Source organism: Oncorhynchus mykiss, chromosome 18 (genome assembly GCF_013265735.2).
Source record: "Oncorhynchus mykiss isolate Arlee chromosome 18, USDA_OmykA_1.1, whole genome shotgun sequence".
Lineage (NCBI taxonomy): Eukaryota > Metazoa > Chordata > Actinopteri > Salmoniformes > Salmonidae > Oncorhynchus > Oncorhynchus mykiss.
This window is the reverse complement of record NC_048582.1, coordinates 13,515,996-13,541,608: the sequence shown is the minus strand read 5'-3', so window position 1 is coordinate 13,541,608 and position 25,613 is coordinate 13,515,996. Positions and strand designations below refer to the sequence as shown.

The 25,613-nt window shown below is 43.8% G+C and overlaps 1 protein-coding gene, 1 long non-coding RNA gene and 1 other non-coding gene across 3 annotated transcripts in view; all 3 read right to left on the bottom strand.

Moving 5' to 3' along the window:
- Positions 1-21,451, bottom strand: part of LOC110497006 (interphotoreceptor matrix proteoglycan 2) — a 36,195-nt gene extending 14,744 nt beyond the window's left edge. Inside the window, exons 1-6 of the mRNA XM_036951884.1 lie at positions 18,870-21,451; positions 18,506-18,667; positions 17,022-17,080; positions 16,873-16,893; positions 13,758-14,014; positions 13,389-13,450 (exon numbers count right to left, since the gene is read on the bottom strand). Coding sequence (XP_036807779.1) covers positions 13,389-13,450; positions 13,758-14,014; positions 16,873-16,893; positions 17,022-17,080; positions 18,506-18,667; positions 18,870-21,359 — 3,051 coding nt within the window. The 5' untranslated portion in view covers positions 21,360-21,451. The remainder of the gene's footprint in view (positions 1-13,388; positions 13,451-13,757; positions 14,015-16,872; positions 16,894-17,021; positions 17,081-18,505; positions 18,668-18,869) is intronic.
- Positions 21,452-23,532: 2,081 nt separating this feature from the next.
- On the bottom strand, positions 23,533-25,267 carry LOC110495496. The gene is made up of 3 exons (XR_005037378.1): positions 25,177-25,267; positions 25,002-25,030; positions 23,533-23,576 (listed from the first exon to the last, which is right to left on the bottom strand). It is a non-coding gene; the product is annotated as an uncharacterized LOC110495496 (long non-coding RNA).
- trnaa-ugc lies at positions 24,573-24,647 on the bottom strand. Its single transcript has one exon. It is a non-coding gene; the product is annotated as a tRNA-Ala (tRNA).
- Positions 25,268-25,613: the final 346 nt, after the last annotated feature.

Sequence of the window (25,613 nt, the reverse complement as noted above, 5' to 3'; positions counted from 1 at the left end):
TACCTACATTTCCCCATGCACAGATCAAAAAGCACATGCATAGGATGACAGATATGATCACGTATACATTCAACGGTCCATATAGAAGTCAAAGTGGAGGGAAAAAAACAATCCTCAACATCTTCAATGAATTACAGTGGAAATTCATCCTTCGGACTAACTTCAGTGGAAAGAAATTGCACTGGCACGCAGAAGATACATTTGGACACAAAAGCCGGCCCTCTGTGCCTCCCTAGCTGCAGCTGCAGATTAGTTGTGTTTTTCTCTCTCACAAGGTTGAGTTGTAGCAGAGTGTCTCTCTCACAAGGTTGAGTTGTAGCAGTGTTTCTCTCTCACAAGGTTGAGTTGTAGCAGTGTTTCTCTCTCACAAGGTTGAGTTGTAGCAGAGTGTTTCTCTCTCACAAGGTTGAGTTGTAGCAGTGTTTCTCTCTCACAAGGTTGAGTTGTAGCAGAGTGTCTCTCTCACAAGGTTGAGTTGTAGCAGTGTTTCTCTCTCACAAGGTTGAGTTGTAGCAGTGTTTCTCTCTCACAAGGTTGAGTTGTAGCAGTGTTTCTCTCTCACAAGGTTGAGTTGTAACAGAGTGTTTCTCTCTCACAAGGTTGAGTTGTAACAGAGTGTTTCTCTCTCACAAGGTTGAGTTGTAGCAGTGTTTCTCTCTCACAAGGTTGAGTTGTAGCAGAGTGTTTCTCTCTCACAAGGTTGAGTTGTAGCAGTGTTTCTCTCTCACAAGGTTGAGTTGTAGCAGTGTTTCTCTCTCACAAGGTTGAGTTGTAACAGAGTGTTTCTCTCTCACAAGGTTGAGTTGTAGCAGAGTGTTTCTCTCTCACAAGGTTGAGTTGTAGCAGAGTGTTTCCCCCTCACAAGGTTGAGTTGTAGCAGAATGTTTCTCTCTCACAAGGTTGAGTTGTAGCAGTGTTTCTCTCTCACAAGGTTGAGTTGTAGCAGAGTGTTTCTCTCTCAAAAGGTTGAGTTGTAACAGAGTGTTTCCCCCTCACAAGGTTGAGTTGTAGCAGTGTTTCTCTCTCACAAGGTTGAGTTGTAGCTGAGTGTTTCTCTCTCACAAGGTTGAGTTGTAGCAGAGTGTTTCTCTCTCACAAGGTTGAGTTGTAGCAGTGTTTCCCCCTCACAAGTTTGAGTTGTAGCAGTGTTTCTCTCTCACAAGGTTGAGTTGTAGCAGAGTGTTTCCCTCTCACAAGGTTGAGTTGTAACAGAGTGTTTCCCTCTCACAAGGTTGAGTTGTAGCAGAGTGTTTCCCTCTCACAAGGTTGAGTTGTAACAGAGTGTTTCCCTCTCACAAGGTTGAGTTGTAACAGAGTGTTTCTCTCTCACAAGGTTGAGTTGTAGCAGAGTGTTTCCCTCTCACAAGGTTGAGTTGTAGCAGAGTGTTTCTCTCGCACAAGGTTGAGTTGTAGCAGAGTGCTTCCCCCTCACAAGGTTGAGTTGTAGCAGAGTGTTTCCCCCTCACAAGGTTGAGTTGTAGCAGAGTGTTTCTCTCTCACAAGGTTGAGTTGTAGCAGAGTGTTTCCCCCTCACAAGGTTGAGTTGTAGCAGTGTTTCCCCCTCACAAGGTTGAGTTGTAGCAGTGTTTCCCCCTCACAAGGTTGAGTTGTAACAGAGTGTTTCTCTCTCACAAGGTTGAGTTGTAGCAGAGTGTTTCTCTCTCACAAGGTTGAGTTGTAGCAGAGTGTTTCCCTCTCACAAGGTTGAGTTGTAGCAGTGTTTCTCTCTCACAAGGTTGAGTTGTAGCAGAGTGTTTCCCCCTCACAAGGTTGAGTTGTAGAAGAGTGTTTCTCTCTCACAAGGTTGAGTTGTAACAGAGTGTTTCTCTCTCACAAGGTTGAGTTGTAACAGAGTGTTTCTCTCTCACAAGGTTGAGTTGTAGCAGAGTGTTTCCCCCTCACAAGGTTGAGTTGTAGCAGAGTGTTTCTCTCTCACAAGGTTGAGTTGTAGCAGAGTGTTTCTCTCTCACAAGGTTGAGTTGTAGCAGAGTGTTTCCCCCTCACAAGGTTGAGTTGTAGCAGAGTGTTTCCCCCTCACAAGGTTGAGTTGTAGCAGAGTGTTTCTCTCTCACAAGGTTGAGTTGTAGCAGAGTGTTTCCCCCTCACAAGGTTGAGTTGTAGCAGTGTTTCCCCCTCACAAGGTTGAGTTGTAGCAGTGTTTCCCCCTCACAAGGTTGAGTTGTAGCAGAGTGTTTCTCTCTCACAAGGTTGAGTTGTAGCAGAGTGTTTCCCTCTCACAAGGTTGAGTTGTAGCAGTGTTTCTCTCTCACAAGGTTGAGTTGTAGCAGAGTGTTTCCCCCTCACAAGGTTGAGTTGTAGAAGAGTGTTTCCCCCTCACAAGGTTGAGTTGTAGCAGAGTGTTTCTCTCTCACAAGGTTGAGTTGTAGCAGAGTGTTTCCCTCTCACAAGGTTGAGTTGTAGCAGTGTTTCTCTCTCACAAGGCTGAGTTGTAGCAGAGTGTTTCCCCCTCACAAGGTTGAGTTGTAGAAGAGTGTTTCCCCCTCACAAGGTTGAGTTGTAGCAGAGTGTTTCTCTCTCACAAGGTTGAGTTGTAGCAGTGTTTCTCTCTCACAAGGTTGAGTTGTAGCAGAGTGTTTCTCTCTCACAAGGTTGAGTTGTCGCAGAGTGTTTCTCTCTCACAAGGTTGAGTTGTAGCAGAGTGTTTCTCTCTCACAAGGTTGAGTTGTAGCAGAGTGTTTCTCTCTCACAAGGTTGAGTTGTAGCAGAGTGTTTCTCTCTCACAAGGTTGAGTTGTAACAGAGTGTTTCTCTCTCACAAGGTTGAGTTGTAACAGAGTGTTTCTCTCTCACAAGGTTGAGTTGTAACAGAGTGTTTCTCTCTCACAAGGTTGAGTTGTAGCAGAGTGTTTCCCCCTCACAAGGTTGAGTTGTAGCAGAGTGTTTCTCTCTCACAAGGTTGAGTTGTAACAGAGTGTTTCTCTCTCACAAGGTTCAGTTGTAACAGAGTGTTTCTCTCTCACAAGGTTGAGTTGTAACAGAGTGTTTCTCTCTCACAAGGTTGAGTTGTAACAGAGTGTTTCTCTCTCACAAGGTTGAGTTGTAGCAGAGTGTTTCCCCCTCACAAGGTTGAGTTGTAACAGAGTGTTTCTCTCTCACAAGGTTGAGTTGTAGCAGAGTGTTTCCCCCTCACAAGGTTGAGTTGTAGCAGAGTGTTTCTCTCTCACAAGGTTGAGTTGTAACAGAGTGTTTCTCTCTCACAAGGTTCAGTTGTAACAGAGTGTTTCTCTCTCACAAGGTTGAGTTGTAACAGAGTGTTTCTCTCTCACAAGGTTCAGTTGTAACAGAGTGTTTCTCTCTCACAAGGTTGAGTTGTAACAGAGTGTTTCTCTCTCACAAGGTTGAGTTGTAGCAGAGTGTTTCTCTCTCACAAGGTTGAGTTGTAGCAGAGTGTTTCTCTCTCACAAGGTTGAGTTGTAGCAGTGTTTCTCTCTCACAAGGTTGAGTTGTAACAGAGTGTTTCTCTCTCACAAGGTTGAGTTGTAACAGAGTGTTTCCCCCTCACAAGGTTGAGTTGTAGCAGAGTGTTTCCCCCTCACAAGGTTGAGTTGTAGCAGTGTTTCTCTCTCACAAGGTTGAGTTGTAGCAGAGTGTTTCTCTCTCACAAGGTTGAGTTGTAGCAGAGTGTTTCTCTCTCACAAGGTTGAGTTGTAGCAGAGTGTTTCCCTCTCACAAGGTTGAGTTGTAGCAGTGTTTCTCTCTCACAAGGTTGAGTTGTAGCAGAGTGTTTCCCTCTCACAAGGTTGAGTTGTAGCAGTGTTTCTCTCTCACAAGGTTGAGTTGTAGCAGAGTGTTTCCCCCTCACAAGGTTGAGTTGTAGAAGAGTGTTTCCCCCTCACAAGGTTGAGTTGTAGCAGAGTGTTTCTCTCTCACAAGGTTGAGTTGTAGCAGTGTTTCTCTCTCACAAGGTTGAGTTGTAGCAGAGTGTTTCTCTCTCACAAGGTTGAGTTGTAGCAGAGTGTTTCTCTCTCACGAGGTTGAGTTGTAGCAGAGTGTTTCTCTCTCACAAGGTTGAGTTGTAGCAGAGTGTTTCCCTCTCACAAGGTTGAGTTGTAACAGAGTGTTTCTCTCTCACAAGGTTGAGTTGTAACAGAGTGTTTCTCTCTCACAAGGTTGAGTTGTAACAGAGTGTTTCTCTCTCACAAGGTTGAGTTGTAACAGAGTGTTTCTCTCTCACAAGGTTGAGTTGTAACAGAGTGTTTCTCTCTCACAAGGTTGAGTTGTAGCAGAGTGTTTCCCCCTCACAAGGTTGAGTTGTAGCAGAGTGTTTCTCTCTCACAAGGTTGAGTTGTAGCAGAGTGTTTCTCTCTCACAAGGTTGAGTTGTAGCAGTGTTTCTCTCTCACAAGGTTGAGTTGTAACAGAGTGTTTCTCTCTCACAAGGTTGAGTTGTAACAGAGTGTTTCCCCCTCACAAGGTTGAGTTGTAGCAGAGTGTTTCCCCCTCACAAGGTTGAGTTGTAACAGAGTGTTTCTCTCTCACAAGGTTGAGTTGTAACAGAGTGTTTCTCTCTCACAAGGTTGAGTTGTAACAGAGTGTTTCTCTCTCACAAGGTTGAGTTGTAACAGAGTGTTTCTCTCTCACAAGGTTGAGTTGTAACAGAGTGTTTCTCTCTCACAAGGTTGAGTTGTAACAGAGTGTTTCTTTCTCACAAGGTTGAGTTGTAGCAGTGTTTCTCTCTCACAAGGTTGAGTTGTAGCAGAGTGTTTCTCTCTCACAAGGTTGAGTTGTAGCAGAGTGTTTCCCCCTCACAAGGTTGAGTTGTAGCAGAGTGTTTCTCTCTCACAAGGTTGAGTTGTAGCAGAGTGTTTCTCTCTCACAAGGTTGAGTTGTAGCAGTGTTTCTCTCTCACAAGGTTGAGTTGTAACAGAGTGTTTCTCTCTCACAAGGTTGAGTTGTAACAGAGTGTTTCCCCCTCACAAGGTTGAGTTGTAGCAGAGTGTTTCCCCCTCACAAGGTTGAGTTGTAGCAGTGTTTCTCTTTCACAAGGTTGAGTTGTAGCAGAGTGTTTCTCTCTCACAAGGTTGAGTTGTAGCAGAGTGTTTCTCTCTCACAAGGTTGAGTTGTAGCAGAGTGTTTCCCTCTCACAAGGTTGAGTTGTAGCAGTGTTTCTCTCTCACAGGGTTGAGTTGTAGCAGAGTGTTTCTCTCTCACAAGGTTGAGTTGTAGCAGAATGTTTCTCTCTCACAAGGTTGAGTTGTAGCAGAGTGTTTCTCTCTCACAAGGTTGAGTTGTAACAGAGTGTTTCTCTCTCACAAGGTTGAGTTGTAGCAGAATGTTTCTCTCTCACAAGGTTGAGTTGTAGCAGAGTGTTTCTCTCTCACAAGGTTGAGTTGTAGCAGAGTGTTTCTCTCTCACAAGGTTGAGTTGTAGCAGAGTGTTTCTCTCTCACAAGGTTGAGTTGTAACAGAGTGTTTCTTTCTCACAAGGTTGAGTTGTAGCAGAGTGTTTCTCTCTCACAAGGTTGAGTTGTAGCAGAGTGTTTCTCTCTCACAAGGTTGAGTTGTAGCAGAGTGTTTCCCCCTCACAAGGTTGAGTTGTAGCAGAGTGTTTCCCTCTCACAAGGTTGAGTTGTAGCAGTGTTTCTCTCTCACAAGGTTGAGTTGTAGCAGTGTTTCTCTCTCACAAGGTTGAGTTGTAGCAGTGTTTCTCTCTCACAAGGTTGAGTTGTAACAGAGTGTTTCTCTCTCACAAGGTTGAGTTGTAGCAGAGTGTTTCTCTCTCACAAGGTTGAGTTGTAGCAGAGTGTTTCCCCCTCACAAGGTTGAGTTGTAGCAGAGTGTTTCCCCCTCACAAGGTTGAGTTGTAGCAGTGTTTCTCTCTCACAAGGTTGAGTTGTAGCAGAGTGTTTCTCTCTCACAAGGTTGAGTTGTAGCAGAGTGTTTCTCTCTCACAAGGTTGAGTTGTAGCAGAGTGTTTCCCTCTCACAAGGTTGAGTTGTAGCAGTGTTTCTCTCTCACAAGGTTGAGTTGTAGCAGAGTGTTTCCCTCTCACAAGGTTGAGTTGTAGCAGTGTTTCTCTCTCACAAGGTTGAGTTGTAGCAGAGTGTTTCCCCCTCACAAGGTTGAGTTGTAGAAGAGTGTTTCCCCCTCACAAGGTTGAGTTGTAGCAGAGTGTTTCTCTCTCACAAGGTTGAGTTGTAGCAGTGTTTCTCTCTCACAAGGTTGAGTTGTAGCAGAGTGTTTCTCTCTCACAAGGTTGAGTTGTAGCAGAGTGTTTCTCTCTCACGAGGTTGAGTTGTAGCAGAGTGTTTCTCTCTCACAAGGTTGAGTTGTAGCAGAGTGTTTCCCTCTCACAAGGTTGAGTTGTAACAGAGTGTTTCTCTCTCACAAGGTTGAGTTGTAACAGAGTGTTTCTCTCTCACAAGGTTGAGTTGTAACAGAGTGTTTCTCTCTCACAAGGTTGAGTTGTAACAGAGTGTTTCTCTCTCACAAGGTTGAGTTGTAACAGAGTGTTTCTCTCTCACAAGGTTGAGTTGTAGCAGAGTGTTTCCCCCTCACAAGGTTGAGTTGTAGCAGAGTGTTTCTCTCTCACAAGGTTGAGTTGTAGCAGAGTGTTTCTCTCTCACAAGGTTGAGTTGTAGCAGTGTTTCTCTCTCACAAGGTTGAGTTGTAACAGAGTGTTTCTCTCTCACAAGGTTGAGTTGTAACAGAGTGTTTCCCCCTCACAAGGTTGAGTTGTAGCAGAGTGTTTCCCCCTCACAAGGTTGAGTTGTAACAGAGTGTTTCTCTCTCACAAGGTTGAGTTGTAACAGAGTGTTTCTCTCTCACAAGGTTGAGTTGTAACAGAGTGTTTCTCTCTCACAAGGTTGAGTTGTAACAGAGTGTTTCTCTCTCACAAGGTTGAGTTGTAACAGAGTGTTTCTCTCTCACAAGGTTGAGTTGTAACAGAGTGTTTCTTTCTCACAAGGTTGAGTTGTAGCAGTGTTTCTCTCTCACAAGGTTGAGTTGTAGCAGAGTGTTTCTCTCTCACAAGGTTGAGTTGTAGCAGAGTGTTTCCCCCTCACAAGGTTGAGTTGTAGCAGAGTGTTTCTCTCTCACAAGGTTGAGTTGTAGCAGAGTGTTTCTCTCTCACAAGGTTGAGTTGTAGCAGTGTTTCTCTCTCACAAGGTTGAGTTGTAACAGAGTGTTTCTCTCTCACAAGGTTGAGTTGTAACAGAGTGTTTCCCCCTCACAAGGTTGAGTTGTAGCAGAGTGTTTCCCCCTCACAAGGTTGAGTTGTAGCAGTGTTTCTCTTTCACAAGGTTGAGTTGTAGCAGAGTGTTTCTCTCTCACAAGGTTGAGTTGTAGCAGAGTGTTTCTCTCTCACAAGGTTGAGTTGTAGCAGAGTGTTTCCCTCTCACAAGGTTGAGTTGTAGCAGTGTTTCTCTCTCACAGGGTTGAGTTGTAGCAGAGTGTTTCTCTCTCACAAGGTTGAGTTGTAGCAGAATGTTTCTCTCTCACAAGGTTGAGTTGTAGCAGAGTGTTTCTCTCTCACAAGGTTGAGTTGTAACAGAGTGTTTCTCTCTCACAAGGTTGAGTTGTAGCAGAATGTTTCTCTCTCACAAGGTTGAGTTGTAGCAGAGTGTTTCTCTCTCACAAGGTTGAGTTGTAGCAGAGTGTTTCTCTCTCACAAGGTTGAGTTGTAGCAGAGTGTTTCTCTCTCACAAGGTTGAGTTGTAACAGAGTGTTTCTTTCTCACAAGGTTGAGTTGTAGCAGAGTGTTTCTCTCTCACAAGGTTGAGTTGTAGCAGAGTGTTTCTCTCTCACAAGGTTGAGTTGTAGCAGAGTGTTTCCCCCTCACAAGGTTGAGTTGTAGCAGAGTGTTTCCCTCTCACAAGGTTGAGTTGTAGCAGTGTTTCTCTCTCACAAGGTTGAGTTGTAGCAGTGTTTCTCTCTCACAAGGTTGAGTTGTAGCAGTGTTTCTCTCTCACAAGGTTGAGTTGTAACAGAGTGTTTCTCTCTCACAAGGTTGAGTTGTAGCAGAGTGTTTCTCTCTCACAAGGTTGAGTTGTAGCAGAGTGTTTCCCTCTCACAAGGTTGAGTTGTAACAGAGTGTTTCCCCCTCACAAGGTTGAGTTGTAGCAGTGTTTCCCCCTCACAGGGTTGAGTTGTAGCAGAGTGTTTCTCTCTCACAAGGTTGAGTTGTAGCAGAGTGTTTCCCCCTCACAAGGTTGAGTTGTAACAGAGTGTTTCTCTCTCACAAGGTTGAGTTGTAACAGAGTGTTTCTCTCTCACAAGGTTGAGTTGTAGCAGAGTGTTTCTCTCTCACAAGGTTGAGTTGTAGCAGTGTTTCTCTCTCACAAGGTTGAGTTGTAGCAGTGTTTCTCTCTCACAAGGTTGAGTTGTAGCAGAGTGTTTCTCTCTCACAAGGTTGAGTTGTAGCAGAGTGTTTCTCTCTCACAAGGTTGAGTTGTAGCTGAGTGTTTCTCTCTCACAAGGTTGAGTTGTAGCAGAGTGTTTCCCCCTCACAAGGTTGAGTTGTAGCAGAGTGTTTCTCTCTCACAAGGTTGAGTTGTAGCAGAGTGTTTCCCCCTCACAAGGTTGAGTTGTAGCAGAGTGTTTCTCTCTCACAAGGTTGAGTTTTAGCTGAGTGTTTCTCTCTCACAAGGTTGAGTTGTAGCAGTGTTTCTCTCTCACAAGGTTGAGTTGTAGCAGAGTGTTTCTCTCTCACAAGGTTGAGTTGTAGCAGAGTGTTTCTCTCTCACAAGGTTGAGTTGTAGCAGAGTGTTTCCCTCTCACAAGGTTGAGTTGTAACAGAGTGTTTCCCCCTCACAAGGTTGAGTTGTAGCAGTGTTTCCCCCTCACAAGGTTGAGTTGTAGCAGAGTGTTTCTCTCTCACAAGGTTGAGTTGTAGCAGAGTGTTTCTCTCTCACAAGGTTGAGTTGTAGCAGAGTGTTTCTCTCTCACAAGGTTGAGTTGTAGCAGTGTTTCTCTCTCACAAGGTTGAGTTGTAGCAGAGTGTTTCTCTCTCACAAGGTTGAGTTGTAGCAGAGTGTTTCCACCTCACAAGGTTGAGTTGTAGCAGAGTGTTTCTCTCTCACAAGGTTGAGTTGTAGCAGAGTGTTTCTCTCTCACAAGGTTGAGTTGTAGCAGTGTTTCTCTCTCACAAGGTTGAGTTGTAACAGAGTGTTTCTCTCTCACAAGGTTGAGTTGTAACAGAGTGTTTCCCCCTCACAAGGTTGAGTTGTAGCAGAGTGTTTCCCCCTCACAAGGTTGAGTTGTAGCAGTGTTTCTCTTTCACAAGGTTGAGTTGTAGCAGAGTGTTTCTCTCTCACAAGGTTGAGTTGTAGCAGAGTGTTTCTCTCTCACAAGGTTGAGTTGTAGCAGAGTGTTTCCCTCTCACAAGGTTGAGTTGTAGCAGTGTTTCTCTCTCACAGGGTTGAGTTGTAGCAGAGTGTTTCTCTCTCACAAGGTTGAGTTGTAGCAGAATGTTTCTCTCTCACAAGGTTGAGTTGTAGCAGAGTGTTTCTCTCTCACAAGGTTGAGTTGTAACAGAGTGTTTCTCTCTCACAAGGTTGAGTTGTAGCAGAATGTTTCTCTCTCACAAGGTTGAGTTGTAGCAGAGTGTTTCTCTCTCACAAGGTTGAGTTGTAGCAGAGTGTTTCTCTCTCACAAGGTTGAGTTGTAGCAGAGTGTTTCTCTCTCACAAGGTTGAGTTGTAACAGAGTGTTTCTCTCTCACAAGGTTGAGTTGTAGCAGAGTGTTTCTCTCTCACAAGGTTGAGTTGTAGCAGAGTGTTTCTCTCTCACAAGGTTGAGTTGTAGCAGAGTGTTTCCCCCTCACAAGGTTGAGTTGTAGCAGAGTGTTTCCCCCTCACAAGGTTGAGTTGTAGCAGTGTTTCCCCCTCACAAGGTTGAGTTGTAGCAGAGTGTTTCTCTCTCACAAGGTTGAGTTGTAGCAGAGTGTTTCCCTCTCACAAGGTTGAGTTGTAGCAGTGTTTCGCTCTCACAAGGTTGAGTTGTAGCAGTGTTTCTCTCTCACAAGGTTGAGTTGTAGCAGTGTTTCTCTCTCACAAGGTTGAGTTGTAACAGAGTGTTTCTCTCTCACAAGGTTGAGTTGTAGCAGAGTGTTTCTCTCTCACAAGGTTGAGTTGTAGCAGAGTGTTTCCCTCTCACAAGGTTGAGTTGTAACAGAGTGTTTCCCCCTCACAAGGTTGAGTTGTAGCAGTGTTTCCCCCTCACAGGGTTGAGTTGTAGCAGAGTGTTTCTCTCTCACAAGGTTGAGTTGTAGCAGAGTGTTTCCCCCTCACAAGGTTGAGTTGTAACAGAGTGTTTCTCTCTCACAAGGTTGAGTTGTAGCAGAGTGTTTCTCTCTCACAAGGTTGAGTTGTAGCAGAGTGTTTCTCTCTCACAAGGTTGAGTTGTAGCAGTGTTTCTCTCTCACAAGGTTGAGTTGTAGCAGTGTTTCTCTCTCACAAGGTTGAGTTGTAGCAGAGTGTTTCTCTCTCACAAGGTTGAGTTGTAGCAGAGTGTTTCTCTCTCACAAGGTTGAGTTGTAGCTGAGTGTTTCTCTCTCACAAGGTTGAGTTGTAGCAGAGTGTTTCCCCCTCACAAGGTTGAGTTGTAGCAGAGTGTTTCTCTCTCACAAGGTTGAGTTGTAGCAGAGTGTTTCCCCCTCACAAGGTTGAGTTGTAGCAGAGTGTTTCTCTCTCACAAGGTTGAGTTGTAGCTGAGTGTTTCTCTCTCACAAGGTTGAGTTGTAGCAGTGTTTCTCTCTCACAAGGTTGAGTTGTAGCAGAGTGTTTCTCTCTCACAAGGTTGAGTTGTAGCAGAGTGTTTCTCTCTCACAAGGTTGAGTTGTAGCAGAGTGTTTCCCTCTCACAAGGTTGAGTTGTAACAGAGTGTTTCCCCCTCACAAGGTTGAGTTGTAGCAGTGTTTCCCCCTCACAAGGTTGAGTTGTAGCAGAGTGTTTCTCTCTCACAAGGTTGAGTTGTAGCAGAGTGTTTCTCTCTCACAAGGTTGAGTTGTAGCAGAGTGTTTCTCTCTCACAAGGTTGAGTTGTAGCAGTGTTTCTCTCTCACAAGGTTGAGTTGTAGCAGTGTTTCTCTCTCACAAGGTTGAGTTGTAGCAGAGTGTTTCTCTCTCACAAGGTTGAGTTGTAGCAGAGTGTTTCCCTCTCACAAGGTTGAGTTGTAGCTGAGTGTTTCTCTCTCACAAGGTTGAGTTGTAGCAGAGTGTTTCCCCCTCACAAGGTTGAGTTGTAGCAGAGTGTTTCTCTCTCACAGGGTTGAGTTGTAGCAGAGTGTTTCTCTCTCACAAGGTTGAGTTGTAGCTGAGTGTTTCTCTCTCACAAGGTTGAGTTGTAGCTGAGTGTTTCTCTCTCACAAGGTTGAGTTGTAACAGAGTGTTTCTCTCTCACAAGGTTGAGTTGTAGCAGAGTGTTTCCCTCTCACAGGGTTGAGTTGTAGCAGAGTGTTTCTCTCTCACAAGGTTGAGTTGTAGCTGAGTGTTTCTCCCTCACAAGGTTGAGTTGTAGCTGAGTGTTTCTCTCTCACAAGGTTGAGTTGTAACAGAGTGTTTCTCTCTCACAAGGTTGAGTTGTAGCAGAGTGTTTCCCTCTCACAGGGTTGAGTTGTAGCAGAGTGTTTCCCTCTCACAAGGTTGAGTTGTAACAGAGTGTTTCCCCCTCACAAGGTTGAGTTGTAGCAGTGTTTCCCCCTCACAAGGTTGAGTTGTAGCAGAGTGTTTCTCTCTCACAAGGTTGAGTTGTAGCATAGTGTTTCTCTCTCACAAGGTTGAGTTGTAGCAGAGTGTTTCTCTCTCACAAGGTTGAGTTGTAGCAGTGTTTCTCTCTCACAAGGTTGAGTTGTAGCAGTGTTTCTCTCTCACAAGGTTGAGTTGTAGCAGAGTGTTTCTCTCTCACAAGGTTGAGTTGTAGCAGAGTGTTTCCCTCTCACAAGGTTGAGTTGTAGCTGAGTGTTTCTCTCTCACAAGGTTGAGTTGTAGCAGAGTGTTTCCCCCTCACAAGGTTGAGTTGTAGCAGAGTGTTTCTCTCTCACAAGGTTGAGTTGTAGCAGAGTGTTTCTCTCTCACAAGGTTGAGTTGTAGCTGAGTGTTTCTCTCTCACAAGGTTGAGTTGTAGCAGAGTGTTTCTCTCTCACAAGGTTGAGTTGTAGCTGAGTGTTTCTCTCTCACAAGGTTGAGTTGTAACAGAGTGTTTCTCTCTCACAAGGTTGAGTTGTAGCAGAGTGTTTCCCTCTCACAGGGTTGAGTTGTAGCAGAGTGTTTCTCTCTCACAAGGTTGAGTTGTAGCTGAGTGTTTCTCCCTCACAAGGTTGAGTTGTAGCAGAGTGTTTCTCTCTCACAAGGTTGAGTTGTAACAGATACAGATGTAGCCCTTGATATGTGTGCTTCACAAAGTAAATATTCAGAAACACAAAATACCTCATGATAAACTAAATCTGAGTGAAATTCACATATACATCGCTAGCAACAGATGCCCTATATGAATGAATGCAACAACACAGGCCTTTTAACCTCAACATATGTTCTGTATTAGTATGTCCTGCTCAAGGGACAGAGAAACACACACACACACACACACACACTTCATCTTCCACAATGAAAATGGGCTTCCTGCAAACAGCCATGTGACTCAGAGAGACCGTCAAACCAGGTTGTGTTCACACAAATGAGCAGAGCGTCATTGTCTTTCACCACAGGATAAACAAAAAGTTGTGTTATGCCCTAAGGACAACAATAAAGTTCTGTTTGGTCAAAGTGGACCCATTTAATAACGAATGGACTTCAGATGTGCTTATCTTTAACTACCAGTAACTGCCTTGTGCCTGTGTTAGACCCTAGGAAGCTTGCCATTACCTGAGAGAATGAGAGAGAACACATGGTAGTCAAGACAAATTGGACAACGCCATTCAGCCAAAACAAGATTGTAAATCAGCTTAATAAAGGGATGAGAAAAAATAGGAAAAAATTGCGGGAGTAAATTCTGAGATTATTAAGTTTGTTCCCAGTCAAATGTGTCTTTGTAATTACAGTGCCGTCTATGAGAAAAGCGAATCATTCGGCGTAATAAATTCATGTCATATTTCCACTCAAACCAGATTTCTTTCTATATTTCTTAGTGATTGAACACAACTGTTTGCTTAATATGGCATGCTGACTTGCGTCTTGAGAATAGTTTTGTGGAAAATGGACTTGACTATTTTTACAGACTTTTACTGAACTGAGACAGCTGGGTATGAAATCCATTTTCCAAAGCAACTTTAGCAACAAATGACATTCATTGCATTCATTTTAGTGTAGCCTACACAACAACACACATTGAACTAGCAATGTCATCAACTACATATTCAGTTGACTATATTGTTAAAAGGATGCAATACACAATGTTCCTCAGAACAATGTGGAGCAGTGAACTGACACTCACTCACCATCATGTCATTGGACTCTTCTGGTTTGGTGGTGGGTCTCCCTCCCAGAAACAAGTTATCAACTGGAAAATAAAACAGTCGTACACAAATCAACTGGAGAACCCTTTTACCTTTTCACACAAATCCCAGGACTAAACCCTTATTTAGCAGTGGTCGCCAACCCTGTTCCTGGAGGACTGCTCTCTGAGCAAGCTTTTGTTTCAGCACTAACACACTTAATTGTACTAGATCAACTAATCTTCACTACTATTATTAGTCTGGTTAGGTGTGTAAGTTCTGGGCTGGAACATAAGCCTTCTCATAATGTAGCTCTCTAGGACCAGAGTTCATGACCACCTGTTGTACAGTTTAGCCGGTCTGTAGACCTACCTTGCTCTTGCTGCAGTGAGTCGGGGTCTACATCCAGAGTTGTGTTGCTCATGAAGTTCTCCTTGTGCAGGGCTTCAGTGATGTAGTTTCGGAAGTCTGTTATGGTGTAGACCACAGTGGGGCGTTCAACGGCGTCACGGTAAGACTTCTCCACCACGTTGGACTGGAGGTTGATGTAGTCCATGGTCTCGTTACTGATGCCTGCCCCGTCCACTTCCAGAGTCACTGCGTAGTGGACTACCACGGACAACATACCCCTAGAGGAGCAATATTCATTTGATAGAGAGAGAAGACACACATTGAGGAACAGAGAGACACATTGAGGAACAGAGAGACACATTGAGGAACAGTGAGACACATTGAGGAACAGAGAGAGACAATTGAGGAACAGAGAGCGACATTGAGGAACAGAGAGACACATTGAGGAACAGAGAGACACATTGAGGAACAGAGACATATTGAGGAACAGAGAGAGAGAGAGAGAGAGACACGTTGAGGAACAGAGAGAGACACATTGAGGATCAGAGAAACATATTGAGGAACAGAGAGACACATTGAGGAACAGAGAGACACACTGAGGAACAGAGAGAGAGACATTGAGGAACAGAGAGACACATTGAGGAACAGAGAGACACAGTGAGGAACAGAGAGAGACACATTGAGGAACAGAGAGACACATTGAAGAACAGAGAGACACAATATGGAACAGAGAGACACAATAAGGAACAGAGAGACACAATAAGGAACAGAGAAACACATTGAGGAACAGAGATACACATTGAGGAACAGAGATACACATTGAGGAACAGAGAGGGGTGCCCTCATCTTGGATAAGGTTGCATGGCTCAAATGTCTCAAGTAGAAATTATTGTTACACTTTACATAGAGCCCACAGGTATAATGAGTTATAATGCAGTCATAATGCTCTCATAGGGATCACAAGTGATTCCCAGTCTGTTGAATAGATGCCACATAATAAGACATCATGTTGTAATAAAACGTTATAAGAGCTGAAAAAATACTTAAAACAAGTCATAAAAATTAGGGAAAGTGCTGTGAAAACATAATTAGTGATTGTGTGAATTTACCCACCAGGGTTGGTTAAACCGGTCTTAGCTTAAAGAGGTCCTAGCTTAAAGAGGTCCTAGATTAAAGAGGTCCTAGCTTAAAGAGGTCCTAGCTTAATTATTACAGAGATCCTAACTTAAAGAGGTCCTAGTTTAGGCACAGTGCAGTCAAAAACGTGATTTTCCTGTGTTTTATAGATATTTCCACACAATGAGGTTGGAATTTTACTGTGAAATTGTGAAAATTATGATAATTATGCCCTTTAAGTACAAGAGCTGTTTAAAAATGGTATGGAGCTTATGCCTTTCCATGGTTACATCACCATGCGGTCAGTTATTTAATACAACAATTAGAAAGAGAGTTTCAAACCTCTCTGCCAATACCAGCTACTTTTCAGTTTTCCCCTCCTCACTCAGACCACTCCCAGACAGTCCGAGGCAAATTCTCGCTTGAGAAAGTGTTCATTGCTAAGAAGATATTTCTGTTTCTTTTTGACTATTTTAACTGAAATCAATCACAGTAAGATACTTAATTGTTACCCAGAAATGATTTGATATTGAGATAAAAACGGCTGCATTGGAACTTTAAAGTGGTCCTAGCTTGGAGAAGCTATATCCTAATCTAGATACTGAGTTCTGAGGCATAATATTTCCCCCTAGTGTGGGAGAACCTGGTCAGTTTATGACCACCTTCCCTTCCCCCCCCCCAGACAGCCCAATTCTCCTTCAGCTCTAGTTCCCTGGCAGCTTTGTTTAAAGGTTGCATGCTAACAGGGCTTTATATGACCTGCAGAACAAACTGTGAAGAGCCGAAGGTGGTTTAAAGGCCTCACTGTGCTCGCAACGTTTAGTTTTCCACGATGCCAGTTTGTAGGGGAAACCAGTGAGGGGCTAAACGCCAACTAACAGAAAACACATAGAAGTCCAATGTGACATCTAGCCAAAAGGAATCACGTGTTTTAGCTTCGTTTTTTGTGCTTTTCGTGTCTGCAATGGTGCCGATGCACTGAGCTATAATGATTGACAGGCATTGGAAGTATGCTTGTAATGCTGGTAAACATAGTGTGGAACAACTGATCTGAAGACTGTGGCAAGTAAGCAGAAAACATCTAACCATGCAGTAGGTACGGCAAAGGCTTGGTTCTTTGGCTCAGCCAGACACAGATGCACATGCATATCCCATTAGTAGATATACATGTGAGATAGACTCAGTGGGATTTGGGTTAGCTCAACTGTGCAGTCATAATGGTTGAACTGGGAGTGATAGCATTGCAATGAGATGGATTTATCACGCTCCAGTGCACTTTCACACAGGTATCTAGCCCGTTATTACAGCACTCTCCAGGACGTCATCAACTGTAATGTGTGTGTCAGTGGTCGTTGTCATGGATTTAGGAGCCATAAATCCTGACATGTGAAATCATTAACAGTAACCAGGTTTCCAGCCATCCTTTTTATGTAAAGTAAAGTACATGTTGGATAAAAAATGTCACGACAGGCCTGATGGGAACAGCAAATCTGTCGGTAAATCTGTCGACAAAACAAATCCGCTAGACAAGGTGGGAGTTCATTATGCGAGATATGGCGGTGGAAACGCCTCTATGGGAATACATTGATAAATATTGAGGGTCTTATTCTGGTGACATGATGATCGATGCTTGGCTGGCTGCCGTTTGACAAATCAAAATGATTTTCCATAACAATCTCATCGTTAAAGTAGCCTGCTGTATATGCTATCTGTTGGCTAGAGTGCACGTGCCAAAGTCATAGTGGGCACATTCACTATATGATGCAACATTTGTGGTGAAAAAAAACATAATTAGAGTTGTGAGGGAAACCTATTTAACTTGGATGTATTATTCAGTACATGGGAATTTAACTGCAAAAGTTATTTCCATGTGCACTACATCATCACGCACACCGTTTTATCCGCAACAAGCATGTGGTTTTTATGCAGATTTTTCAATATTCACATGAACATCTGTAGCCAATTGGATGTAAACCTTGTGAGACAGTTATTTGGGTCAGAAGAAAGAAAACATGCTTACCTTTGGAGGTCCTTCTGAGGCCTGGACACATTTGGAAAAGACAAAGAAATATCAGAACTTGATATTGAAATAGCATATTGCCTGTTCAATTAAATATGATGCTTTATAGGTAGTGGATCAATGGATTTATAGCTGTTAATGACGCTTACCTGAATTCAACTACAAAGACCTTCTTGAATCCTGGTAACCTTTCAAATGCATCTTCAATCTAGATGAGAACGATGAAAAGAAAACACACTTAGTTAATTACCACGTCAAGTTGGAGTTTTTCTCAGGAGAATGAAAAAGATCCACCCTGTTCGCCAGACATGCCTGCGTCTACACCAGTACTGTGAATCCTTTACGCCACCAGTTAGCAATATCATTCTCAGTCCAGGACCACATAGTATGATCAGTTACTGCAGTATAGACAAAAATCAAGTCAGTCCCCTTTCCAAGTCTGTGTAGTGGCTGTCTGTGTGCTAAAGCTGTCCTCTAGGATCTGTGCCACCTCCCTTCTTTCCCCTCTTGGCCAGGAGCAGTAAGGCTCTGTCCTGTTGTTTACTTATTCATCCTCTCTGTATGTCTGCATCTCAAATGGCACCCTATTCCCTATTTAGTGCACTACTTTTGACCCGAGCCCCATGGGGCTCTGATCAGGCCCTGGTCAAAAGCACTGCACTATATTGGGAAATAGGCGGCCATTTGGGACACGTCTATAACTAATGGCCTCTGCTCTGACAAACTCTGGCTCTGCCGGAGAAAAGGACAAAATGTGAGGTGGCAACATCCAGCGATGGGAATACACCGTCCGCCACTGTGGGTTCCCAGCAGAGGACATGTTTCCAGAGCTGTCACACTGACTGGTGGACCTCTGATTTTTCCAGGCAGCTTTCTTCCTGTTCTTCAGTGAATACAGTATGTAGCTGGCAAGCCCGGACAACCAGTACAACATTCGAAAGCTGTTTACTGTAAATAGATACAGAAGAATATATATAGATATCTTTCAACCTCTTCCGAACTTTCTGTTTCTACTCTGTACACGCAAGAGTTAATCATGTAAAATACACTGTCCAAAACATTAGGAACACCTGCTTTCCATGACAGATGGATCCCTTATTGATGTCACCTGTTAAATCCACTTCAGACAGTGTAGATGAAGGGGAGCTGACAGGTTAAAGAAGGATTTTTAAGCCCGGAGACAATTGAGACATGGAGTGGGTATTTGTGCCATTCAGAAGCTGAATGGGCAAGACAAATTATTTGAGTGCCTTTGAACTGGGTATGATAGCAGGTGCCAGGCACACCGTGTTTCAAAAACTGCAACGCAACAGTGAATCTAGAATGGTCCACCACCCAAAGGACATACAGCCAACTTGACACAACAGGAAAGTATTGGAGTCAACATGGGCCAGCATCCCTGTGGAACGCTTTCGACACCTTGTAGAGTCCATGCCCTGACGAATTGAGGCTGTTCTGAGGGCAAACGGAGGTGCAACTCAATATTAGGAAGGTGTTCCTAATGTTCTGTACACTCAGTGTACATCCTGTATGTGAAAACAAAAACAAAAGCGGGTGTCAAAAAGGACGGGACCAAACAATTGTTTTTACCAATAGCCTGCATGGGGACAGCAGCATACCAACTCTACTGTACCTTATGGGTGAAATGTTTGGCCACGCGCTGGTAGTAGAAGCTAGAGGTGTCTCTCAGGGCGTCGTTGTAGTTCTCTCCCTTCAGCTGGATGCTGAGTTCTACCACCTGCTCCTTCATGGGTGTGGACGGCCTCGTCATGATGTCCTCAATCTCATTGCCCAGCTAAACACAGGACACAAACAGATCACATCATTACAATATCACCTCACTCTCATTCATTTCAGTAGACAGTGTCTTTAATCTATAGCTGATGCACCTCTCTTATTGTGTGTTTAAGAAGGCTTCTATCCTTTATGAAGTAACAATTTGATTATTGATTCTGTATTTCATTGATTGCAATAATAATAACCTCATCATTGCTTACCGTGTTTTCCACCTCTGTTATGATATCTTGGATCCCCAGGAAGTCATCATTTGTTTCTTCTGGTTCTTCTGTGACCCTATAACGACCACCATTATTGTTCTCCTCTGCATCCCTATAACGATCGCCATTATTGTTCTCCTCTGTGTCCGTCAAAATTCCAGTTTCAGTGATGACCTCATGAGTAATCTCCACAGCAGCCTCCTGTGTTGCCTCTGGAGTGGACTCACCTGCAGCCTCTGTGGTTATCTCTGCTGCAGCTTCTGAACGCTCTAGAATGATCTCTTTGGAAGCCTCTTCAGTAGTTTCTGTAATTATCTTTTTGGAAGCCTCTTCTGTAGCTTCTGGAATGATCTCGTCTACTGCCTCAGATGGGACCCCTTCTGAAGCCTCTGGAGTTTCCTCTTCTGATGGTTCTGGAATTTCCTCCTCTGAAGTTTCTGGAATTTCTTTGTCTGAAGGTTCTGGTGTTATCTCTTCTGGAGTCACTGAAACTATTTCTTCTACAGTTTCTGTTGAGTATTCTTCAGCAGCTTCCAGCGTTATCTCCACAGTCTCTGGGGGGATTTCTTCTACAGCCTCTGGAGCGTCTTCCACTGCAGTCTCCAAAGGAACCTCTCCTGCTTCCTCAGGAACTTCTTCAGTAGACTCTGGAGTTACCTCTATCTCCACCTCGGGATTGTCCTCTACTGCAGTTTCTTCTGTAATCTCCTCAGCCTCTGGAGGTTCCTCCACTACATATTCTGGAGTTACCTCTACTTCAACCTCGGGAGTGACCTCCAAAGTGGCTTCTGAGGTGACCTCCACCATAACTTCCTTCATCTCTACTTCAGCCTCAGGAGTGACTTCAGCCTTTATTGTTGCTTCTTCAGTGATCCCTGTTACATCCTCTGGAACGGCATTTACGGAAGTTTCTGGAGTGACTTCTTCCTCAGGACCAATCTCTATTACCACTTCATTAGTAGTAGTGGCCAAAGTATCCTCTAGTACAGCCTCTGGAGTGATCTCCTCAGTAGCCTCGAGAATAAAATGCGTTGTGGCGTCTGAGATAACTTCCTCTAAAATCTCAGGGGTCTCCTCTTCAGTGTCTTCTGGGGCAACATTTACGGTAGCCTCTGAGGTGACCTCCACAGGGAGCTCCTGAATGTCTCCATCTGAATCCTCTGAGGTGACCTCCACAGGGGGCTCATGAACGTCTCCATCTGAACCCTCTGAAGGGATCTCCATGGCAGCTTCAGGCTCTGAAGTGCCCTCTGGAGAAACTTTTGGAATCAACTCTGCTGCAGCTTCCTCATCTGTAGTCTCAGAGGTGTCCTCTGGAGAAATGTCTGGAGTTAATTCTGCTGCATCCTCTGGAATATCCTCATCTGTAGTATCTTCTGACGTTGCTTTGGTAGCAATGTCTGAAGTGGTCTCCAAAGTGATGTTTTCTTCTACCGCAGCCTCTGTGATCTCCTCATCTGTGGTATCTGAAGTGACCTCTATGGCAGCCTCTTTAATCTCCTCATCTATGGTGTCTGAAGTGATTTCTGTGTCACCCTCTGTGATCTCTTTGTCTATGATATCTGAAGTGATTTCTGTGTCACCCTCTGTGATCTCCTTGTCTATGGTGTCTGAAGTGATTTCTGTAGTACCCTCTGTGATCTCCTTGTCTATGGAATCTGAAGTGATTTCTGTAGTACCCTCTGTGATCTCCTTGTCTATGGTATCTGAAGTGATTTCTGTAGTACCCTCTGTGATCTCCTTGTCTATGGTATCTGAAGTAATTTCTATAGTACCCTCTGTGATCTCCTTGTCTATGGTATCTGAAGTGATTTCTGTAGTACCCTCTGTGATCTCCTTGTCTATGGTATCTGAAGTAATTTCTATAGTACCCTCTGTGATCTCCTTGTCTATTGTATCTGAAGTGATTTCTGTGGCAGCTTCCGAAGGCGCTTCAGAAGTGGTTTCAGAAATGTCCTCCAAAGAAGTTTCTGGAATAAATGTTATTTCAGGTTCTGGGATATCCTTGTCTGTGGACCCAACAGGCATATCGATGGCAGCTTCTGAAGGGACCTCTGCAGGGATCTCAATGGCAGCCTCTGATGGGACCTCTATAGGGATCACAATGGCAGCTTCTGGTGGGACCTCTGCAGCGGCCTCTTCTGTCTCCTCCACTGTATTGTATGTGGTATCTGGGATTACTTCCTCATACATTTTCCCAATTACCTCATTAATGGGCTCGTGGATGACAGTGACAATAGGTTCAGGTGTGATCTCCACAGTGTCATCTGAGGTAGCATCGGATGTTTCCTCAACAGCAGCCATATTAACCTCCTGGACAGCCTCATCGCTAGTCTCAGCAATGACTTCAACTGCTGTTTCGGAGTTGACGTCAAAGGCAGCTTCGGTAGTGGCGTCCTCTCCGATCTCCTGTATTGTCTCGTCGGTCTCTGAGGTGACGTCGGTGTCGGCATCTTCAGTCACAGAGTCAGTAGTTTCTGGCGGGACCATCTCTGTGACCTCCTCAACTGGCTCTGCAGTAATGACAGGAATGACGTCAACATCTCCTCGCAAGGTTGGGAAGGTGTCTGGCTGTACGACAATGACTTCATTGTCTACAGAAGAAAACAAGAAGGGCCCCAGAAACAAAGAATATATAGTGCCTTGCGAAAGTATTCGGCCCCCTTGAACTTTGTGACCTTTTGCCACATTTCAGGCTTCAAACATAAAGATATAAAACTGTATTTTTTTGTGAAGAATCAACAACAAGTGGGACACAATCATGAAGTGGAACGACATTTATTGGATATTTCAAACTTTTTTAACAAATCAAAAACTGAAAAATTGGGCGTGCAAAATTATTCAGCCCCTTTACTTTCAGTGCAGCAAAGTCTCTCCAGAAGTTCAGTGAGGATCTCTGAATGATCCAATGTTGACCTAAATGACTAATGATGATAAATACAATCCACCTGTGTGTAATCAAGTCTCCGTATAAATGCACCTGCACTGTGATAGTCTCAAAGGTCCGTTAAAAGCGCAGAGAGCATCATGAAGAACAAGGAACACACCAGGCAGGTCCGAGATACTGTTGTGAAGAAGTTTAAAGCCGGATTTGGATACAAAAAAAATTCCCAAGCTTTAAACATCCCAAGGAGCACTGTGCAAGCGATAATATTGAAATGGAAGGAGTATCAGACCACTGCAAATCTACCAAGACCTGGCCATCCCTCTAAACTTTCAGCTCATACAAGGAGAAGACTGATCAGAGATGCAGCCAAGAGGCCCATGATCACTCTGGATGAACTGCAGAGATCTACAGCTGAGTTGGGAGACTCTGTCCATAGGACAACAATCTGTCGTATATTGCACAAATCTGGCCTTTATGGAAGAGTGGCAAGAAGAAAGCCATTTCTTAAAGATATCCATAAAAAGTGTTGTTTAAAGTTTGCCACAAGCCACCTGGGAGACACACCAAACATGTGGAAGAAGGTGCTCTGGTCAGATGAAACCAAAATGTAACTTTTTGGCAACAATGCAAAACGTTATGTTTGGCGTAAAAGCAACACAGCTCATCACACTGAACACACCATCCCCACTGTCAAACATGGTGGTGGCAGCATCATGGTTTGGGCCTGCTTTTCTTCAGCAGGGACAGGGAAGATGGTTCAAATTGATGGGAAGATGGATGAGGACCAAATACAGGACCATTCTGGAAGAAAACCTGATGGAGTCTGCAAAAGACCTGAGACTGGGACGGAGATTTGTCTTCCAACAAGACAAGGATCCAAAACATAAAGCAAAATCTACAATGGAATGGTTCAAAAATAAACATATCCAGGTGTTAGAATGGCCAAGTCAAAGTCCAGACCTGAATCCAATCGAGAATCTGTGGAAAGAACTGAAAACTGCTGTTCACAAATGCTCTCCATCCAACCTCACTGAGCTCGAGCTGTTTTGCAAGGAGGAATGGGAAAAAATGTCAGTCTCTCGATGTGCAAAACTGATAGAGACATACCCCAAGCGACTTACGGCTGTAATCGCAGCAAAAGGTGGCGCTACAAAGTATTAACTTAAGGGGGCTGAATAATTTTGCACGCCCAATTTTTCAGTTTTTGATTTGTTAAAAAACTTTGAAATATCCAATAAATGTCGTTCCTCTTCATGATTGTGTCCCACTTGTTGTTGATTCTTCACAAAAAAATACAGTTTTATATCTTTATGTTTGAAGCCTGAAATGTGGCAAAAGGTCGCAAAGTTCAAGGGGGCCGAATACTTTCGCAAGGCACTGTATAATTATGAATAAAAAGAGGGTTTATTATACGTGACACAGAATACAATTATATAAGAAAACATTCTACATGACATCAATGAATTGCTACTGAACATGTCTGGCACTAAAATTGAAAAGTAGTGTGTTCAGACAAGCGGTTCAGACAATCTCTTAGGAAAGTCTAGCGGTCCTTCTATCCACTGTCCATTGACAACGTGGTGTGTCATTAAGAAGGATTAAAGGCCTATTCTGGGAGCAGGCTACAGTAGTCCTATGCAGCACCCACAATAACCTCAAAACAGTACTACACTACAGACAGGGGCTAATAGTCTAGCTATACTGTCACTGATCAACAGATGGCATAAAAGACAGATGAATTTTGCCCAGACACTGAATTGAGGTTAAGAGGTTAACCTTTTTGGGTGGTGGCCAATTCTGGTGGAGTTGCCGCGGTTGGACTGTGTGAAAGAGAGACAATCAATCAGTAACTTCAACATGTTGGACTGTGTGAAAGAGAGACAATCAATCAGTAACTTCCACATGTTGGACTGTGTGAAAGAGAGACAATCAATCAGTAATTTCAACATGTTGGACTGTGTGAAAGAGAGACAATCAATCAGTAACTTCAACATGTTGGACTGTGTGAAAGAGAGACAATTAATCAGTAACTTCAACATGTTGGACTGTGTGAAAGAGAGACAATCAATCAGTAACTTCGACATGTTGGACTGTGTGAAAGAGAGACAATTAATCAGTAACTTCAACGTGTTGGACTGTGTGAAAGAGAGACAATCAATCAGTAATTTCAACATGTTGGACTGTGTGAAAGAGAGACAATCAATCAGTAACTTCAACATGTTGGACTGTGTGAAAGAGAGACAATCAATCAGTAATTTCAACATGTTGGACTGTGTGAAAGAGAGACAATCAATCAGTAACTTCAACATGTTGGACTGTGTGAAAGAGAGACAATCAATCAGTAACTTCAACATGTTGTAACTACCAGGTATTACACTGTAGCCCTGTATGTAACGACCAGGTATTACATTGTACCCCTGTATGTAACTACCATGGATTACACTGTAACCCTGTATGTAACTACCAGGTATTACACTGTAACCCTGTATGTAACTACCAGGTAGCCCTGTAGCCTGGTAGCCCTGTATGTAACTACCAGGTATTACAAAAGTAGACCTGCTATAATAATTTCCTGTTACTGTCTACATGCGTGTAGCTTACAGGCACAGGAAGCTGTCTACAGCAGTGGCTATGATCATACAACAATGTAGTAGTTGTATGAATCTGGTTGAAGCGAGGGGGGAAAGGTTGAGCAGGCTGCAGAGCTGTGTGGTGCACGGAGGCTGCCGTGACGGCACATTTACATGTTACATTTTCATCATTTAGCAGACTCTTATCCAGAGCGACTTATATACATGTTCATACTTTTTTCATACTAGTCCCCGTGGGAATCGAACCCACAACCCTGGTGTTGCAAGCGCCATGCTCTACCAACTGAGCTACACGGGACTACATCACTGTTATGGATAGCATTTCTATAGAGCTGTGTGGGCACCAAGACAGCAGGTTTTAGTGTTGGGAACAGACCTACCTGCACACTTTGGACCCTGAGCTTGTGGGCTCGCTGACGTGGATGGGATGGGGATGAGGAGAACATGGAGGTGGTGTAAATACAATGGGGTTGAGGTTGAGTGACGTGTGTAACGTTCAGCGGGGTGCAACATTCCGTACGTCTGCTCTAAGTGACCCGAACGTTCTGTAACGTTGCCACCTGCTGAGCGTAACCCAGGCATGTACTTATTTTGCGTTGTGACAGAATGCAAGTGCTGGTATCTCACAGAGACATTGGAACGTTTGGAACTCACCTATTCGGAGCAGCAGTCATCACCACTCTCTGAAATAAAAACAGAATCCATTGATAAATAAAGCTTCTCAATCACATACCAATAAACTACACACACTTGGACACACACACGCACACTCACACACATCAATATCCGTAACGTTTTACACATCAAATTGTACAAAATTCTCACTCACAGCCCTAACAAGAGAGACGTGCTCCTCTGATCGGCTGAAGTTGCTGCCAATCTCCATCACGCTGACAGTTCCATCCTGACATAAGTTAACCCAGGCCTGGTACTCTTCTCTCTCAGGTAGACGGTCCCAGAAGATCTTGAACGCCTCCCACACCGTCTCCTGACACACTGGGCAGCACACAGACACAGGACTGGGTCAGAGACTAGCTTTCACACCCGGAATTTTTTGTGTACTTCCTGATTGGACAGAATTTAAATGGAATTGACCCCAATTCTGATTGACACAGAGACATGTGACACAGAGGTCGCACTCTGTGACACAGATGGATGTAGAAGAAGACCCGCTTAACGTATATGAATATTCAATCTAGATTTAAATAACACTGTGTAGTACAAGGACATGGTAACCAAAACAAACATTGACATTTAGCTGACATT